The sequence below is a fragment of the Bombus flavifrons genome, chromosome 3 (genome assembly GCF_040668555.2).
Source record: "Bombus flavifrons isolate JBK064 chromosome 3, iyBomFlav1_principal, whole genome shotgun sequence".
In the NCBI taxonomy this organism is placed as follows: Eukaryota; Metazoa; Arthropoda; class Insecta; order Hymenoptera; family Apidae; genus Bombus; species Bombus flavifrons.
In genome coordinates this window covers 2,785,909-2,804,261 of record NC_138444.1, presented here as the reverse complement: position 1 = coordinate 2,804,261, position 18,353 = coordinate 2,785,909, and the positions used below count along the sequence as shown (strand labels likewise).

The following is an 18,353-nucleotide window of genomic DNA, read 5'->3' as shown; positions in this document are numbered from 1 at the left end:
AGTCTATTTCAATAGGGGGAATAATTAATCAGATTACAAGCCGTACACGCGAGAGGCGATACTTTTATTCGTATCATTTATTAAAAGAGAAACGTTACAAGAACGAAATATGCAAATATCGTCAATTATCGCTCCGTACAATCACGTGCTTTCATGGCTGTGGATAATCTTTCCAAACATAGAACTAATTCACAATGTTTGGTATATGGAAACATATCTACAGCAACAGCTTTTATCGGCACCATAGGTTCACCGGTGTATTGCTTTGAGACGGGTCTAGCTAGATCCACTAAATTTTTTGCAGCTGCTCGAGGATCACAAGATATATATATTAGTCTCGATAATTTTTTCGCCTTGCGCATAGTCAATAACGCTCTTTGATCTGGAACAAACATGTTTATACTTATACATATTTTCGTCAAAGTTAACAAAAATTACGTTAACGATGTCTTACGAAGTCCGGCTCGCGGTGGGTCCACGACAGCGATAATATCGGCCTTAGTGGTTCTCCGAATTACAGGGGACAAAACATCTTCGGCTTTACCAACAAAAAATTCGCAGTTTGATACTTCGTTCGCGACAACGTTTTCCTTCGCGTCTTTGATAGCATCCTCTATCATTTCTATTCCAAACACCTCGCCACAATACTAAAATCGTTTGTATCTATTTCTTGTCCATATGATGTTTTATTTAATTATTGATTATTTTTGATACCTTTGAAAATGCAAGGCCTATCGTTCCGGTACCACAACAGATATCCAGAAGCGCAGTATCCACGGTCGGTTTTGCCAAATCAATCGCTGCTTTGTACAATACTTCAGCGCCTAACGTGTTCACTTGAAAGAACGCTTGAGGAGATATTCGAAATTTCATACCCAACAACATTTCCTCTATGTATTTCGTTCCGCTAATGTGATAAAAATTGTTTTCACTGTTTCCGTCGACGCTTCTAATTAGAAATAAAAAGCAACTTAATTGGGTGAACGGAACTTAGTTAGCTATTGAACACTCTGCCAATTATCATACTTTAGTTTCATTATTTGAAGATATAACGATGTTACTCGTGCTTGTACGCCATTTCCGGTTTCAAAGAAAGTTTTGAGTTGCAATTGTAATTCCTCTAATTTTTCTGAGCTTAAATCTTGTGGATGCATTCCCACTATTACCATCAGATCGTTGCAAAGAGTGCTTCTAACAGTAACTTGTCTCCAATACCCACTATGATCAACTGGATCGAAAGGCTTTAATTCAGTACTTTTTATGAACTCTTCAAGCACCTAAAATACTCTCAATACAAAAAACAAATCTTAGAACTCAAATTGGAAGAAACCTAAGCAACTTACCTTAACTACAACTTTCATTGTGTTAGGAATGTGACAAAGATTATCAATAGGTCCCACTGCCGTGGAACCAGCTGCATAACTAGATAATCTGAATCCTATTACAACTTCATCTTCTTTTTCGCTTTTACCTGAATTAAATTGATATTATACATGATATATTTATCATAATCTATCAGAAAGATAAATAAATTTCATATATGGAATTACCAACTGTAAATTCACATTTATTCCTGTACTCTGTGATTGTATCTGTACTCAAAATGGGAAGCAATTCACAAGGCAATCCATGATATTTAGTTTTTTGATGATTTAACCAATCTAAAAGATCACCCTTACTTTCTTTCAACATTTGTTTACAAATAGTTGATAGAATCAAACTCATTTCTTTTTGTTTCAGTTCCAACTAAAAGCACATTATTCTCAAGTTTCTATTATATACACTTTATCTCGTATTCTCTTACTTGACTTGGATAAGGCATTTCCCAAAGGGGAATTGTAGTTAATTTAACTTTATCTTCTATGGATATATTTTGATCATCTTTATCTAATTTTAAACGCTTCTTTATAGTTTCTTCTTCTAGTCTCCTTTTTACAAATGGATCTGGTGCAGGTTTTGCAATCTATTTTTAATAGATAAAAATACTTTATGCACATATGCATATAATGATACTAAGTATCAAGATTTGATAAAATCTTCATGATATAATTTACATTCAATTTAATAAGAACTACGATATGTAAGAAATGTTTTGCATATCGATTAAGAGGAAGATATGTAAAATAATATAACACCAAATTAAAATACCTGAGCACTAAGCTTACAATTTTTCCATAAAATCCCATTTAATATTTCTATAGCTTTCCGACGATTCTCCTCGTTTCTAAAAGATACATAAAGCCATCCACTGCTCCGTTTTGGTGGCTTTATTTTACATGACTGCAACTCTAGCTTCTCATTTAAAAGCTTTTTAAATTCACCAATTCCATAATATTTTGGTAACCCGTGTACCTCAATTTTATACTTTTCTGACGTAAAATCAGCTCTTTCGAGGTATGCATAAGGATTCTTTTCTACTTCGGTAGGTTCGTTTGAAGTCATATTTTTTAAAACTTTTGTTCAATTGTATTTTACGTAATTGATTCAGTGAACATATCAATTTTTACTAATAAATGTAAACATTTAATCCAGCCACTTATTTTCTTCTGGCCTTGATACTCGTGTACTCCATCTGTTATATCAGGTTATGTTCGCACTTAACCTGAGATCAGTATAAATTACTGTGCCCATTGGCTTTGATTTGGATAAGAAAACATTCTAGATAGATATCGTAAAAGAATAAATGAATGAATATAAAACATTTATATTACTTTAATTCAGCTATTTATATCTATAAAGATATTCTTAATAGACCTATTATCGATTAAAAGATATTAGATACAAAAAAAATCGAATATCAGACTTTTATTGAATGTTTATTTTGCTTATCAATCATTTTCATACCGCTACCTTAATAGTGTTATTTCTAGATGAATCAGCAAGCTCAAAGTTGTTATCTGAAAAGCAATGATAAAACACTAAAGACAGTGTATTTACCACATAAAAAATCAATTATATTGGGTCGTTCTGAAGAGACAAATATTACTGATACACAATGCTCTAGACAACAAGGTTATAATTTTACACTTTGCTCTATGCAATTATCAATTATTTTGATTCGTACTTTATCTATAATGTACATTGTGTATTATTTTTTGTAGTACAACTATATGCAGACTATGAGGAGCACAAAGTCTTTATCCAACAAATTGGACTTAGGCCCTGTGGTTTTAATGGCTTTAAAACACGTAAGGACGTTAAATTTATAGGCGATCATGATGATAATTTAGAAATCTTATATGGAAAGCATATTTATCAAATTGAATTTAATCCTCCACCTTTTAAAACTATTTTACCAAAGAAAAGAAATAGGGACATAGAGATATGTAATGAAAATGAAGAAAATTCTCATAAAATAGTTAAAATTGAGGATGATAATATTCAAAATGAAGATCACAAAACTCAGGAAAAAGAAGCACGAATAGAAAAGAAGCATATAAAAAATACTCATGATATTTTGAAATTTATAAACAGAAATAAAATAATTTCTGATAAACTTGAAGATACAGATAATATGATAGATTTAGATACTGCTCAGGACACATGGGAAAGTAAGGAAAGTGGAGCATTATTAATATATACAACACAGGGTGTGGAAAGTCGTTCAAAGGTAAATTAAAGGAATATTGACATTTTTAAGAATGGAGTAAATCTTCTTATTTTTAGATAGCAGCATATGATATGGATGGAACCTTAATAAAAACAAAATCTGGTTTAGTATTTCCAAAGGATTATGATGATTGGCAACTTATATATCCTGATGTGCCAAAAAAATTACACAAACTTCATAACGATGGCTATAAAATAGTAATTTTCACTAATCAAGGATCTATTGGATCTGGAAAGATAAATCCAAAATTTTTCAAGAATAAACTTAAAAATATAATACAAAAAATTAGGGTTCCAATACAGGTATACTTCTTTTTCTATAAATTTACAATAAGTAGAATGATCTTATATGTGATTTAAAAATTCATTTGCAGATATTTATAGCTACTGGAAGTAACATCTATAGAAAACCAGCAATTGGAATGTGGCAAAAACTAGAGGAGGTAATGGTTATTTTATAAAACGGTTATTCTTACCATGGAAATTTTGATTTTGAATAATTTCTTTACAGAAGAATGATTCTATATCAATTGATAAAGATAATTCCTTTTACGTTGGAGATGCAGCTGGACGCCCAAAAAATTGGGCTCCTGGAAAAAAGAAAGATCATTCGTCAGCTGACCGATTGCTAGCACTTAATTTGGGTTTAAAATTTTACACGCCAGAGGAACATTTTCTCGGTCATAAACAGGCCCATTTTGAATTGCCTACATTTAATCCAAAAAATTTACCGGATGGAGAGATATGCTCGGGAAGCAATATAACTTCAAGCAATCAAGAAGTAATAATTTTTACTAAACGTTGTTTGAAAGTAATCCTTAAACATGTAATTCTTATATATAATTTATATGTTTAGATCATTCTAATGGTTGGTTGTCCTGGTTCTGGGAAATCACATTTTGTAAGAAATTATTTAAAACATTATGGATATGTTAATAGAGATACTTTGGGAAGTTGGCAGAAATGTATTACTATAATGGAAAAACAAATAAACGAAAAAGATAGCGTAGTTATAGATAATACTAATCCTGATTGCGTGTCAAGGCAGAGATATATCGAAGTAGCGAAAAAATATAACATACCCGTAAGATGCTTCGTTATGTTAACAAGTATTGACCATGCAAAACATAACAATAAGGTAATAGTTTAATTTGGAGTGATATAACGAAATTTACAATATAGATGCTATACTAAATATTTTATTTCAGTTTCGGGAATTAACCGATCCTAGTCACGTTAAAGTTAACGACCTGGTTATTAATTCTTATGTGTAAGTAAAATCAAAACTAAATTTATACAAAGCTTATTATATTGAAATGTTTTTAGGAAATCTTATCAGCAACCAAGTTTAGAGGAAGGATTTACAGAAATTGTTCATGTAAACTTCGTTCCAAAATTTCGAAAAGAAGAAGATCGTCAGTTTTATGAAATGTATTTGCTTGAAAGATAAATGAAATTTTGTTTACAAAGTACAAATTAATTTAATTAATACACGTGTTGTAATTATTAGTCTCTAGTAAAATAGAATAAGGTATTGTATTATTATTTTATAAGTTGACATATCGAATTTGTTTGTATAACTTGATGTCAAAAATTTTAAATTATTAGCTGTATTTGCTTATAATTTTTAATAAAACAGCTTCTTTTTTTATATTTATCCACTTGTATATTGTTTTACTATTATCGTACATTTTCTTTACAAAAGTAGCGCCACCAAATCTATCGGTATGACCAATAGATTGTATACCAATACATATATCAATACGTATCATGTATGTATGTATATTCCATGGACAGGAATATGCACATGGTATAACCTAACCTTTTTGGTACTCACCTTCTTGATATCCTAGAAACATAACCTCTATGAAACGTAAATGTGCAATTTATGTAAACATTTAATGTTCAGTAATAGTTATAAATACATACATACAAAATGTCGCGATTAATAGTAAAAAATTTACCAAAAAATGTAAGTGACAATGTCTCACGACATTATATTAAATTATCATAACATTGAAATAAATAAAAGATTATAAATAAGAGATAAGTAAGAAAGTTAATTTGCGATGACGATTTATAGATTACAGATACAAAATTAAAGGAACTTTTCAGTGAAAAAGGTTTAATAACAGACGTACAATTAAAATATACGAAGGATGGTAAATTTAGACGATTTGCTTTTGTTGGACTTAAGACAGAAGAACAAGCTGCAGCTGTCAAAGAATATTTTGATCAAACATGTATTGACACCTGCAAAATATCCATTGAACAGTGTGCAAGTTTAGGTATTTGTGAATTATTAATATATAATTATATTAAAAACAATGATGTGTATTTAATATTTACTCATATATATTGAATCCTATAGGAGATTCTTCGAAACCCAGAGCATGGAGTAAATACGCGCCTGATAGTTCAAAGGGTAAGATTAATAATACAGACTCTACTGAGATAACAGAAAACACAGCCCTCAACAAACGAACAGTAGACGAAGAGAAAGGCATAAAAAAGGAAATCAAAGAGGCATTAGAAAAGGTAGATATATAACTATAGTTTATTTTGCTGCTATATTTTTTAAATTTGGAAACTTAATTATCACACTCATTTATATATATAGCACAAAGATGATCCTTTATTTATGGAATTTCTTGAAAGTCATACAACAGATAAGGCTATATGGAAGAATGATACAATATTGGCAACTATTCAAACTAAAGAACATAGTGATAATGAGATCAATGATAGTAAATCTAGTGATCAGAATAATGATAAAGAACACAGTAAGGAAGAAGAAGATGAGGAAGAAGAGGGAAAAGAGAAGGAGCAAAAGATTGCAAACAAAGTTATATCTGATTTAGAGGTAATTCTGAATGCGCATACTTTTCTTCTACTTATGAGTTTTCCTGCATGTATTTATGTTTGTTCTGTCTTAAACAGTACATGGAATCCCTAAAAGGAAAAGAAAAGAATATAGAAAAAAGGATTTCGAATGATAAGAGTAAATCTAAACATGGTTCTATAAAATTGTTTACCGTGAAACTTCGAGGATTAGCATATAATCACAAGAAAAAAAATGTCAAACAATTTTTTCATCCACTGAAAGCAAAATCAATACGAATATCACCAAAGATTAAGGGTATTGCTTATGTTGGTTTCAAAACTGAACAGCACTTGAGGAAAGCATTGCTGAAAAACAAAAGTTTTTTAGGTATAAACGATGTAGTTAACTGCAATTGGGATCTTTTTTATTTTCCATCTTTTTTTTGCTTATATCTATTCTATTGGACTTTTTAGATGGGAGACAAATATTTGTAATGCAATATGAAGCAAAAGAATATAATTCTGATGAAGCAGAAAATAAAGACGATAACGTTAGGTGGAAGAAACAATTAGAAGCGTTAAAAAGTGAAGAAAGCATCGCGGAATCTGGAAGGATGTTTATCCGAAATCTGTCATATACAATAACCGAAGATAATATTCGACAGTTATTTGAAAAATATGGTATATGGCCGATTTTTATGCATAATACAATATTTACAATACTAATATTACGATCTTTTATATAGGTCCTGTAAGTGAAGTTAACTTACCTATCGATCGCACAACCAGAAAACCAAAAGGTTTTGGTACAATAACATTTTTAATGGCCGAACACGCGGTTAAAGCATACAGTGAATTAGACGGTTCGATTTTAGACGGAAGAATGTTACATGTTCTTCCAGCTAAAGCGAAATCCGACCCTATGGAAGAACTTGACAAAAGTGAGAATAAATCGTATATAATTCTATCGTCCAGTTTGTTCGAATAATTGCAGTGCGTATAACTTTTATGTTACAGGAGGATTAACTTACAAGCAGAAGAAAGAACTGAAAGCTAAAATAACTGCGGGATCATCACACAATTGGAATACTCTCTTCCTTGGTCAAAATGCTGTAGCAGACACTATAGCTGCTACTTATAATACGACGAAGGAAAAGGTTCTTGAAGATGGATCAAAGGGTTTAAGTGCCGCTGTTAAGTTGGCATTGGGAGAAACGCAATTAGTTCAGGATTCCAGGAAATTTTTGGAGGAAAACGGAGTTTGTTTAGATGCATTCAATCAAGTAAGTATTATTTAGGATATAACCGAGAATAAAAAATGGCAATCGAATAATTTGATTGATACATTTTCTCAGCCACCGAATAAACGGTCGAAAACTGTGATACTGGTAAAAAATTTACCTGCTGCATCGTCGGCACAGGAAATTCGACAATTATTTGCACGACATGGTGAATTGGGGAGATTTGTAATGCCACCCTCAGGAATTACTGGTATGGTTTTTATTAATATCATTATGTGTATCATTACCAACGACGAGTTATCGTGTAATGTTTGTTTAGCTTTGGTGGAATTCTTGGAACCTTCTGAGGCACGAAAAGCATTTACACAATTGGCATATACTAAATATAAACATTTACCACTTTATCTTGAATGGGCTCCTGACAATAGTTTTACTACACCTCCTCCTGTGGGAAAAAACAAAGCCACAGGAGTTGGGGCAAACGAGAAAAAAAACATTAAAGAAGTTGACAAACAGGCAGAGGAATTTTCAGAAAGTATAAACGATACAAATAATGCTAATAAAGAAGAAAGCGAAGATGAGGATGAACCTGAACAAGAAACAACTCTTTTCGTAAAGAATATTAATTTCACAACTACGGAAGAGCAGCTAAAAACGGTAAATAATTTAATATTGCATTTTTCTATTATTCGATGGATAATGTATTGTTTTGTAGTATTTTGGCAAATGCGGTGCTCTTCATTATGTCTCGATAGCAACAAAGAAGGATCCAAAAAATCCTGGCACTAAATTGTCGATGGGTTATGGATTCGTTAGATATAAAAGGAAAGTAGACGCGGATCGAGCATTAAAAGTCTTACAAATGACAGTGCTAGAGGGAAAGACTTTAGAACTCAAACGTTCTGAACGAACACTAATGTACGTCTATAAATTTCCTACGAGTTCTGTTACAACATTTGCAACTCTAATAAACATTTTCTTTTATTGAAATATTTGCAGAACTGATTTAAAGAATGTAAAGAAGACATCGACAGTAACGGCTCAAACAGGCACGAAAATTTTAATAAGAAACGTACCATTCCAGGCGACGGTTGAGGAAGTAACTGAACTATTCAAGTACGTATTTTATTTATTCTAACTTAGGCACGATTTTTATGTCTTCTTTATTAAAATGTCAGAGCGTTCGGAGAGTTGAAAGCGGTGCGACTGCCAAAAAAATTGGTTGGTGTTGAAAAACACAGAGGATTCGCCTTCGTAGAGTATTATACAAAAAGCGAGGCCAAGGTATTCAAAAAAATTAATACAATCTTTTATCATTAAATTAACGATCAGTATTTCATGCCTTTTATTTTGTTCATAGAAAGCGTTTAAGGCGTTGTGTCAAAGTACTCACTTGTACGGTCGAAGACTGGTCTTGGAATGGGCTCAAACCGAAGAAGGCGTGGAAGAAGTTAGGAAGCGAACCGCTAAACACTTTTATCAAGGTAAGTACGTTATGATTCGTTTTTACAGTGCGCGTGCCAATAAATTATTCTTTAACAGATCAACCGGTTCAGAAGAGCAAAAAGGCGACGCTAAATCCAGAAGACGTCGGTTTGGAAGATGCCTCATTATGAGTTACTTATGATACATAAAGATAATTCATTATTAGTTAAATTGTTTCTTAGATTTTGTACATAGCATTGACCGAGGAAACAAAGAAATAAATTCACGAAGTACACGTGACTCGCAGAGTGTATTTCCTTTCAATAGCTGGCAGTAATTCAAATCGATCGAGAGTTAAAAAATTCTCTTCGACTCGTAAAAGCGTGCACATTATTAACCTTCGCGTCACGTTGGAACTTTTTCTCGTCTTACTTTTCTCGAAAATACTTTGAATTTCTACCAGTAACATGCCACTGGTGACACATCGTACTATGCGTACTAATTCTACGTATTTGGGTTTTGATATTGTTGAATTGATTTCGCGTGCCAGTGGATATCGCCTAGTTGATATTAATCTTCGACCCACGTTCCAGCCCGATTTAGTTGCAGTTTCGAAGACGGTTCGCAACTACAATTCTAGATCAAAACAACGTTTTATTGTATTGTAACTTCTAAACTACCTGTACAGTCGCTTCCCAAAGCATAATCCTTTTTTAATTCGTTAATACGTTCTGATGTCACCTCGATAGTAATTTTGCGTTGAAATTTACGATTGTCGTATGGAGTGACTAAGGAGAATTTGCATAGAAAAAAAATCGGGATGATTTATAGACTAATCTGAGAAAGTTCGAAAAAAGTGAGGCGTGTCAAAAAATTTAAATCAACTCTAGGACGTTTCTGCCGTAAACAAATTGGATAAAAAACAGGCGAAGATACCAGTGCTTTTGATATATCAGTATTAAAAGAAGCGAACTCGCAGAGGATTCGGGTGAAGGTGGAAGGGAAGAAATGTTTTCCTTTCACCTCTGTTAGAAGGAGTGGCAGGAATGGTTCGAGAGGCTTGGGGAGTCTCACGGTAGAGGTGGAAACGACCCATGAAAGTAACAGTGCCTTCTCCACCTTCTGCTCAACACTTAGTCTCATACTCCTTGCCCTGGAGAACGGTGCACGCGATTCTTTCAGTGTCCTTCGGTGTCGACGTACAGGTACAAGGTCGCGAGTGCACCGGAAACGTGTACACGGGGAATCGAGAAGTCGTGTCTATGCAAGCATAGTGCGCGATGTGCTCGACCTGACGAATTTCCAACGAAGACAATCGACAACCGAGGATCGATAATCAAACAACGAAAATGGATTGGGTAAGATCAGACACTCCAGCTAATTTTGTTCTTTTTACAAAAACGTAGTTAACATCGAATTAAGTATAAGGATTGGCACACAGACGCAAGATCCTGTAAAGATTCTCTAGTCATCTTAAGTACTACAAAGGTGTTATTATTTACACCTTTATCGATCTTTTCCTTTGGTAAAGAGTTCATTAAAATTTTATATGAGAAAAGACAGGTCTCTTTGAAAAGCCGCTCGAAAAATTTAGGTAAAAAATTCAACAAGTAACGGTAGCATAGCATTAAGGAACTTTCTCGTTCCGAGAATGAATGATAATCATGACGTAAAAAAACACCGTGTGAGTGGTTCGATGTTCATCTTCCTATGACTTTTCGGTCTAGGTTGACCCGATTCTCATCCACGTTTCGACGGTTCGCTGTTGCAAGTTAATAGGCAACGTAGGGTGTTCTCTTACAAGGAGATGAATCGATAATCAAGAAATATGATTTGGACGTCAGAACTCGGTGCATCAAAAACAAACTTGCGGCACCGCAAAACTTCTTTAGGTCGTTGATCGATATCACTTTCTCCATGCTTTATTCAGTAAATTATGACTGGTGCTAAACGTTAGTTTCTCCGAGGAAGAAAACAGCCTAGACCGTTGAAAGAAAGATAAGATAGAGTAGAATGTAGAATCCTGGGGCAATTGTAAGTAGCATCAACGGACAAAATCCTCGTAGAGCGGCGCCGCGCGTTTTCAAAGTTGGGGCTGGGCTGACCGGATTGTTCGAGGGCGAGATCTACATGCATATCAAATACTTGAGAACGATCGTCGGCTTCCTGCCGGTAGAGGAGGGAGAGGAAATCTACCGGTTATTCGAGCTATACCACTGCCTTCAACTGCACACTTCACTTTAAGCCGCCGCGACAAGCAAAGAAGGAGCGAATGCATGTAGCAATTCGAGATTGCAAAACAGTCGAGGTCGTAACAGTTCTCTTTACCCGCTTTACCCAAACCAACCTCCTGCCATCCTATGTACTTGCTCCGAAAATATCATTTTACATACATGCATAAGTACTTAGGTACCTTCTTTTGATCAGAATCGTGCTACTTTCTCACCTATGGCAGAAAATAAACGTAGCATGTCTAAGCTTCGAGATGAAGAAACAGTTACGCGCGTCCTTGGAAGAGTGATCCATGGCGAATAGGGCCGATCTAAGATTTCTGTAACGTTTACACAACGTGAAATTCGAAATGCTGCAGGCATTTTTCGAGAACCATTAACTAAACCGTAGACGGAATCAATCGAAAATAATTGTGCAACCGATTGACGCAACCAAGTGTAAAATGTATAATCTATTCCGTTTAATTAAACGTTATCGCTTTCACGTGGTAGGGAAATCATAGAACGATAGCTAATAGAGCTTAGACGAACTTTTCTTATTTGAAGTCGCTTATAACGTCCTTGGAAAAAATGTCGGCAAAGGAATGTTTCGTTCGCTTACGGACGAACGGGCGGAAAAAGCAGACAGTGGACGAAGACTAAAAGCGAGAGAAGAGAAGAAAAGAACGAAAAAAGTACTTGGAGCGTGCAAGGAAGGCCATCTGCTGACCTTTCAGAGACTCGTTCAGTGATCTTTCTTTTCCTTTTAGTCGTCAATTATGACCTGCCTATTTACGGCAGAAAGTAAGCTTTTTTCATCGATGAAGAAATTAAAAAAGGCATGGACACATTTCACGTTAAATCGGGCATCCGATTTTATGATCTTGCTCCGATTTGCATTTTCGATCTCTCCTAACGACGCTAACCGGATTCCACGGATCCCGCATAATTTTCCATGTTTTACGGTCGATTTCTTGCGATTGTAAAATACAGAAAAAGAACGAAGCCAGGAATCGCCGAACCGAATGCGGAACTGAAAATAGTGAAACGAAAGGAAAAACGTAAATGAATAAAGTAAAGAACGAGGACCACCGGGCTCCATTATGTTGCGAATCGTCAGGATTCCCTCTGGTAATTAAGAACGATAAAGAAGATTTAATTAAGGGTACGATCGTACTATTAGTTTCCTGGTAAACAGAGCGAGAGTCCGGTGCCTCGAAGCGAATTCCATGGAAAGTAAAAGTGACCAAACCACGCTAGATTTATCCGCCAGAGACAGATCGACCCGACTCGGCTTTACTTTCGACTACATGTTCCATAGGGATGTGAAACAATAAATTACTCTTTCGTTTAAGGCTAACCGATTTTAACTTGGATTTTTAAAACCCAACAAGTAGTCTACAGTTTAGAAACGGACGCAACTCGATGCAATTTCCATTAAAGCTGATCCCGATCTTCAATTACCACTTGATCAACGTTAAGCGAATCCACGGTTACCATTCTTTCTCAAGATTACTCATAATTGAATCTTACCAAACGATCGTTGCTTCTCCGTGCGATTCGCGATTGCGGCGATAATTGGAAATCTCAGGAACAGAAGGGTATCGGAGCTGTAATCGAACGAGAATTTCATCGCGATATGAGAAACGATATGGAATACAGGATTCAAAATAATTAAAGTCATTGAATATGGTAACCCTCGTTACAATGTCGCACGAATCGTCCGGTAACCTTTGCAACTGGTTTACAGCTACCGGTACTAGATTCTGGATCTTCAAGGTTACGATAAAATTAACTATCTCTCATTTCGTTCTTTCGTCCCTGCGTGCCTGGAATATCGAAAGATCCTCGCGAGCGTGTTTCGCTTTCGACCTTTGTTTCGCTCGATACGAACGTCGTTGACACTTATTTTCTCAACGTGCCTGTTTTCCTAAACTTAGAAGATGGAATTCCCCATCTGCCGGACGAAATATTTCGAGAAGCTTAGCCTTCTACTTTTGCTCGTAGAGCAACGCACGAGAATCCCGGTTCTAAATCTAAACTGACGCGACTCGTTCTACATAATACACGTATCGATTGATTCTCTGAAAAGGTCTCGGTGTTGAGTCATCGACAACAAGTAACGGAATTAAAGCGAAGGGTGAAGTCATCGAAATCGTCTGGACGTCAACGAGCCGTTCAAATGTCACAGGAACTCGAAGCGTGTCCAGTGGCGGTCGTACGGATCGAATGTAAATAAGTTGCTCGTTTGACGATTCGTCGCCAGTTCCATCCAAATAATCGGTTCCGATTGAAACGGTTGCGTAACGTTGAACCTCGATAATTGCCACATATTACAGGGTATCGATCGGTGGCCGAATCGATGTAACTTTTGGTCCAAGTAACGCGTTCCTGTCTTTCCTGTATCGATAATCCCTATTACCCGCTGCTTTCACATCGAGTAATAGTCTTTCTTTTTGCACGAGGAATCGAAAGTACCTGCGATTGACATTTCCTGGTAAAAACAATCAAAACTTGCGAATCATCTATGATCGATGAGGTCCGAATTCAGGTCTTTACGGCTATTGCAAGCATTGAAATCACCGGACGGCACCTTCAATCTCTTTGCTAAATCTTTGGATAGGTACGAACAGAATCTTGGAATTCAACGAATAACGTTCAAATATAATTACGCTTTCACTTCTAAACAACCAGTTGAAATATCTACATTTTCAAAGTTTGCACAGCGATAACTGATACCAGTCGGAGCTTCCGTGACGATCGGAATCACCGAAATCCTCGTGAATATTTCCGTTCCGGTTATGAAACTTCTCGAATGGAACTCGTCAGTGGAGCAGGTGGTTTTCACGCGTTGCACACCGTATCGTTTGCAGTCGCTAGCCAGAACAATTTCCCGGTTGAAGCGCGCTTGTAGAACTACGAGTCTGCCGTTCTCGTAGAAAGTTATTTGACATTTAGATAGGTCCGCGGGGAATTTTCGACTCACCCACGTCCATGTTAGCGTGCGGCTATACATACAATTTATTCAATCGCGACTGTTTTCTCTTTGCCACGCGATGTTCCGATTTTAAATCTTCCAACGAGAAATCAAAAATTCTTCTCTTTATTCTCCTTCTTTTTATGGTGCTTGTAAACGAACTGCTTGTGTCGGAAAACGATATCATTTGGCGTTACTCCGTTGAAACGAAGAAGCGGAAAAATCGGGCGCACCCTTGTCGATCGTAATAGTGGAATGCGCGATCGACGACGGTCGTTTCAAACCTTCTCAGCTTCTTCTCCCGGCCATGCTAATTATTGTTCTATCGTCAGGAATGACGTTACGACGTAACGTTAACGTAACGCGCTCGCTGGCCGAAACGTACGAGAAAGTCGTCGCGGAACGATGTTCTTTCTTCTTGCTTTCTCTTTACGCACTCGTTACGTAACGAGGAGTGGCTCGTTGGGTGTCACGGTCCTGTTCTATTTGCCGGATACGTCGATTTATCCTCGAGGTCTTCGATATAATCGGAATCTCTGCTGTATGTTGGCAGGTGCACTGCTCGCCAACGCGACCCCATAATGACCCGCCGTTCATCGATCGATCGATAGCTTCTCTTGCCACGGTTAAAACGTTATCCTTAGTATCTTAGTCGATGTGGGAGTTTTTAATATAGAGCGCACAAATCGCCGGATCTACTTCTAATACCACAATTCGAAACGGAGATCGACCGTAGAGATAGATTGGATGAAAGTTTATAGCGAGTCTTTAACGCTACGATGATTAACACACTGTAGCCGCGGGCTACATCGAGTAGCGTGTCTACTTATTCTGTTGATAAGTAAATCTACTTATTTCGTTAATTTCGACGGGGCACGCTATTATCGCGTCACGATTTTTAGTATCATATTAAGAGCCTTCTTATGATAAACTTACGCAAGATGCTAATTTCGTCCGTGATTTCGCGTAGAAAAATATAAAAATTGCTCGCGGCTGCCAAGTTTCGTCAAAATTTCAGAAGCTGCTCATTCTCGCTTATGTGTAGAGGATATTAATAATTATGTTATTATTAAACGAAAGAAGACTGATTCTTGCACGTACGCATCGTGTTTACTCTAGGCATAGATGAAGATAGGTAAGTACGCGGTCAGTTTCACCGTAACACGCGTCATTCACGCTAACTGACCACGAAGCCATTTACACGCAGATACAGTTAATTATTCGTGCTCCGTAGGCACATCGAATAACAAATTATTAATGCGCCGCATCGCTTTTCCGTTACAGGAGAACCGAACAGTGTCGCTGCTACTTTGCTTAAGCATTCTGCTTGCGACGATTCACAACGGTGAGTATCTCCGAACGGAACTTGTACTTGGAGAAGTAGTTTCGTGTCTCCGAGTCGATGGCGGAAAGCAAGACGTGCGATAGCTAAATTCCAGGTTGACTTGTAATTTTCCGCAAGTTGAGAAACAGCCCGCGAATCGACACTACGAGTTTATCCTATAAGAGTGATTAATTAGTAACGATAATTATCGTCGCGATGTTTTTATCTATCGTTGCGAACGAATGACTGAAAGAATATGATACAGTAAGAATAAAACTTGCGCTTGTTCCTACCGAAATAAAAAATTGGGTCGACAAGGTTGGAACGACGAATAGCCCATTTACTTTGTGACCGAGTCTCTGATCTCTCTCCTGTAATTTCTCTAGCATAACCGGTGCAGCACGTGGGGATCGGTGCACGCACGCGGGTGCAGTTTCACTGAACTCGCCAGATCTCGACCAGTGAAACGTATGCACCTTCTCGGAGAAAACGATCGAAGCAAAAACGGGGCCCCATTCGAGGTGTAGTCGATATGTATAGGGAAAGGGGCAATAAACCTCGAAAGTATGGACATTGTAGGCATAAAACCGTCGGGATATTTAATGCGATCGTTCTCGCCAAATTTCTACCCCGTGTTTCGTAATCGATACGATAATCGTTACCCGATTTGCAGAAAAAAACTTATAGTCGACGTGACGAATCATTTCGATAAAGATACGATCGCGATCTATCGCGTACGTATATCGCGTATTACGATAGAACTCCATTTATCTGATCTTGTCGGTAGACAAACAGTTTACACAATTAGAATTCATATGATAGCAGCTCATCAATTTTCCTGCTATTATTTTTCGTTCACGTAATAGAAGCTCGTGTTTAGATAAATGAATTCAATCGGTAAACGTTCACTTAATCGGGCATTAACGAAAATCTCGTTGCGATAAATGAAGATGTACTATACCTACATAGATATGCATCTATATTCCAATGGAAGGAAGAACACTCGCAAAATTTCTCGCGTCGCGAGATTGCCAATGCTACTTCGCACAGCTATAGAACGTAACGTAGTTTCTAACGACGAGATCAACTGCTTCGGATCATTAAGTATACCGGACACTGTACGTATCCTGTAAACCTAACGACCACTAACTTCTTTTCGATCGTAGGACGTTGTACTTAGGCGACAATGCTCGTTCAAGCATCGATAATCAGGATCAGAAATAAGAAACAGAGCGTTTCAGCGGTCTCGGTAGCAGGTAGACAGCGTGTTTGATACAGCTGCGGTAGGAATTCCAGATTTGCGGGTAACACCGCGTGTCTCGAGCCTCTTACCGATATTATCTCCGGTATTATGCGCTGCGCTTAACTCCATTACCGTCTCTGTAACGTTCATATAACGCGAAATATCGCCAGCGTGTAGGAATGAAACAGAATCTCGGACGCTTTTTGTATCGCTGTCGATCTTTGCCCCGGGTGTAGTTCCTATTCCTTGCACGATTATCATTATCCTGTCAGTCGTGACTCAAACACGAATGCAAGCACAATTCCGCTTTGTGCGAAGCGTGCGAATCGAAGAAAACGATCGTGGAAACTATATAAAATTCTACTTTTACTTACGTATTGCTAGTATATTGCTAGTGAAAATCGAAAACGAAAACAAACTTTCCAATTCGGTGTATAGAATTTCATGTTAGAAAACTCCTGGTAATAACCGAAGACCGGTAGCGACTGAAATGCAGTTGAACTGTGCGTTATCAGTGATCGATAGAACAAAATCATTGACCGAGTTGACGAGTCTCTGTGCCACGTGGGTGGTCAGGGTCAGGTACGATCTTGATTCTGGTCTCGATTTTTACATTCTTTCTGAACGGCCTCGATTCGTGCGCGATCAGTGAAAGCATCGAGGATAATTCCCGATCGAAAGCGAGTACCGACAACGGTTCGTCAAGGCGACTGCAAATCGGGTTATCAATGAAGGAAACGTGTGAAAATAAAAGAGAAATCGCGACGCACTAGTCACCGTGTTTCTCACTAACTATCTACGAGTATATACGTATAATCCTAAATTACGAACACGATGAGCGATCACTGATGACCGGGCTTGACATATTTCCAGCATAATGTACTTGTGCATAAGCATTAACGAACAATTTGCAATTATCGGCAAACTGGCACTGTTATCCGACGTCGGTAATTTTCTTCTCGTTAAACGGGTAAAAAGCGATAAAATAGCAAGTACGACAGATTTTATTATATAGATTCGCGTCAGAAAGGCAATTCGTTTGTGTTAACGCGAGATTACAAGCATGAAAATTCGTGGCGTATGCGATTCGCGGATCTGTTTCTCGCTCGACAAATGAAAGTTCAATCGCGTTTCAATTTCTCCGCAAAGTTTCTCTGTCGACCACTCGTGCTTGTCTTTCTATGAAAGAGTTACGCTAGCTAAAACACCTGTACAAAACGAAATTAACAAAGGAATACTCGGTCTAACGTAGGTAACGCCGAACGCAAGATCGTATGCTATTATACAAACTGGTCGATCTATCGACCAGGCACTGCCAAGTTCTCACCGCAAAACATCAATCCGTATTTATGCACCCATCTAATCTACGCTTTCGGTGGTTTCACCAAGGACAATGCCTTGAAGCCTTTCGACAAATACCAAGACATCGAGAAAGGTATGACAAACAAAGAGAGGGAAAGAGAGAGGACGAGAAACCAGATTCGTCCGGACACGAAAAAAA

The 18,353-nt window shown here is 37.0% G+C and overlaps 4 protein-coding genes across 6 annotated transcripts in view; 3 read left to right on the top strand and 1 right to left on the bottom strand.

Annotated features, from left to right (window-relative positions):
* Positions 1-43: 43 nt before the first annotated feature.
* Positions 44-4,210, bottom strand: LOC138190136 (tRNA (uracil-5-)-methyltransferase homolog A). Of its 3 annotated transcripts, none has more exons than XM_069132701.1 (9): positions 4,086-4,210; positions 2,149-2,897; positions 1,805-1,963; positions 1,551-1,746; positions 1,344-1,471; positions 1,027-1,277; positions 715-907; positions 455-647; positions 44-382 (listed from the first exon to the last, which is right to left on the bottom strand). In XM_069132701.1, exons 2-9 carry the CDS (start codon positions 2,440-2,442, stop codon positions 126-128), a joined length of 1,671 nt encoding a protein of 556 aa, XP_068988802.1. In that variant the 5' UTR covers positions 2,443-2,897; positions 4,086-4,210; the 3' UTR covers positions 44-125. The 3 variants fall into 3 exon arrangements, with proteins under 3 accessions (XP_068988802.1, XP_068988801.1, XP_068988803.1); XM_069132700.1 differs by having other exon boundaries at positions 715-949; positions 4,086-4,207; XM_069132702.1 differs by lacking the exon at positions 4,086-4,210 and having other exon boundaries at positions 715-949; positions 2,166-2,292.
* Positions 2,282-5,266, top strand: PNKP (Polynucleotide kinase 3'-phosphatase). The gene is made up of 9 exons (XM_069132703.1): positions 2,282-2,422; positions 2,871-3,012; positions 3,102-3,610; positions 3,667-3,912; positions 3,984-4,052; positions 4,121-4,390; positions 4,466-4,747; positions 4,818-4,879; positions 4,936-5,266. The coding sequence occupies exons 2-9, from the start codon at positions 2,871-2,873 to the stop codon at positions 5,057-5,059; spliced, it is 1,704 nt and encodes a 567-aa protein (XP_068988804.1). The 5' UTR covers positions 2,282-2,422; the 3' UTR covers positions 5,060-5,266.
* A 157-nt stretch (positions 5,267-5,423) lies between these two features.
* On the top strand, positions 5,424-9,392 carry LOC138190129 (probable RNA-binding protein 19). The gene is made up of 15 exons (XM_069132672.1): positions 5,424-5,581; positions 5,693-5,897; positions 5,981-6,147; positions 6,230-6,472; positions 6,550-6,820; positions 6,907-7,113; positions 7,179-7,373; positions 7,450-7,715; positions 7,788-7,923; positions 7,993-8,330; positions 8,389-8,591; positions 8,673-8,789; positions 8,852-8,957; positions 9,034-9,157; positions 9,216-9,392. Exons 1-15 carry the CDS (start codon positions 5,546-5,548, stop codon positions 9,287-9,289), a joined length of 2,688 nt encoding a protein of 895 aa, XP_068988773.1. The 5' UTR covers positions 5,424-5,545; the 3' UTR covers positions 9,290-9,392.
* Positions 9,393-10,238: 846 nt separating this feature from the next.
* LOC138177993 (uncharacterized) overlaps positions 10,239-18,353 on the top strand; it is a 21,953-nt gene continuing 13,838 nt past the window's right edge. The window contains exons 1-3 of the mRNA XM_069109388.1: positions 10,239-10,456; positions 15,570-15,630; positions 18,105-18,287. Coding sequence (XP_068965489.1) covers positions 10,448-10,456; positions 15,570-15,630; positions 18,105-18,287 — 253 coding nt within the window. The 5' untranslated portion in view covers positions 10,239-10,447. The remainder of the gene's footprint in view (positions 10,457-15,569; positions 15,631-18,104; positions 18,288-18,353) is intronic.

What these genes read in the sequence shown, in the direction of transcription:
- LOC138190136 (XM_069132700.1), bottom strand. Translation starts at nt 2,442, where the DNA reads ATGACTTCAAACGAACCTACCGAAGTAGAAAAGAATCCTTATGCATAC. An exon ending in TAGGCCTTGCATTTTCAAAG is followed by an intron (nt 648 to 714) that starts GTATCAAAAATA and finishes AAACGATTTTAG; the next exon opens with TATTGTGGCGAGGTGTTTGG. An exon ending in CCCACCGCGAGCCGGACTTC is followed by an intron (nt 383 to 454) that starts GTAAGACATCGT and finishes TGTTTGTTCCAG; the next exon opens with ATCAAAGAGCGTTATTGACT.
- PNKP (XM_069132703.1), top strand. Translation starts at nt 2,871, where the DNA reads ATGAATCAGCAAGCTCAAAGTTGTTATCTGAAAAGCAATGATAAAACA. An exon ending in ACAATGCTCTAGACAACAAG is followed by an intron (nt 3,013 to 3,101) that starts GTTATAATTTTA and finishes TATTTTTTGTAG; the next exon opens with TACAACTATATGCAGACTAT. An exon ending in TGTGGCAAAAACTAGAGGAG is followed by an intron (nt 4,053 to 4,120) that starts GTAATGGTTATT and finishes ATTTCTTTACAG; the next exon opens with AAGAATGATTCTATATCAAT.
- LOC138190129 (XM_069132672.1), top strand. Translation starts at nt 5,546, where the DNA reads ATGTCGCGATTAATAGTAAAAAATTTACCAAAAAAT. An exon ending in GCCACCCTCAGGAATTACTG is followed by an intron (nt 7,924 to 7,992) that starts GTATGGTTTTTA and finishes ATGTTTGTTTAG; the next exon opens with CTTTGGTGGAATTCTTGGAA. An exon ending in CGCTAAACACTTTTATCAAG is followed by an intron (nt 9,158 to 9,215) that starts GTAAGTACGTTA and finishes ATTCTTTAACAG; the next exon opens with ATCAACCGGTTCAGAAGAGC.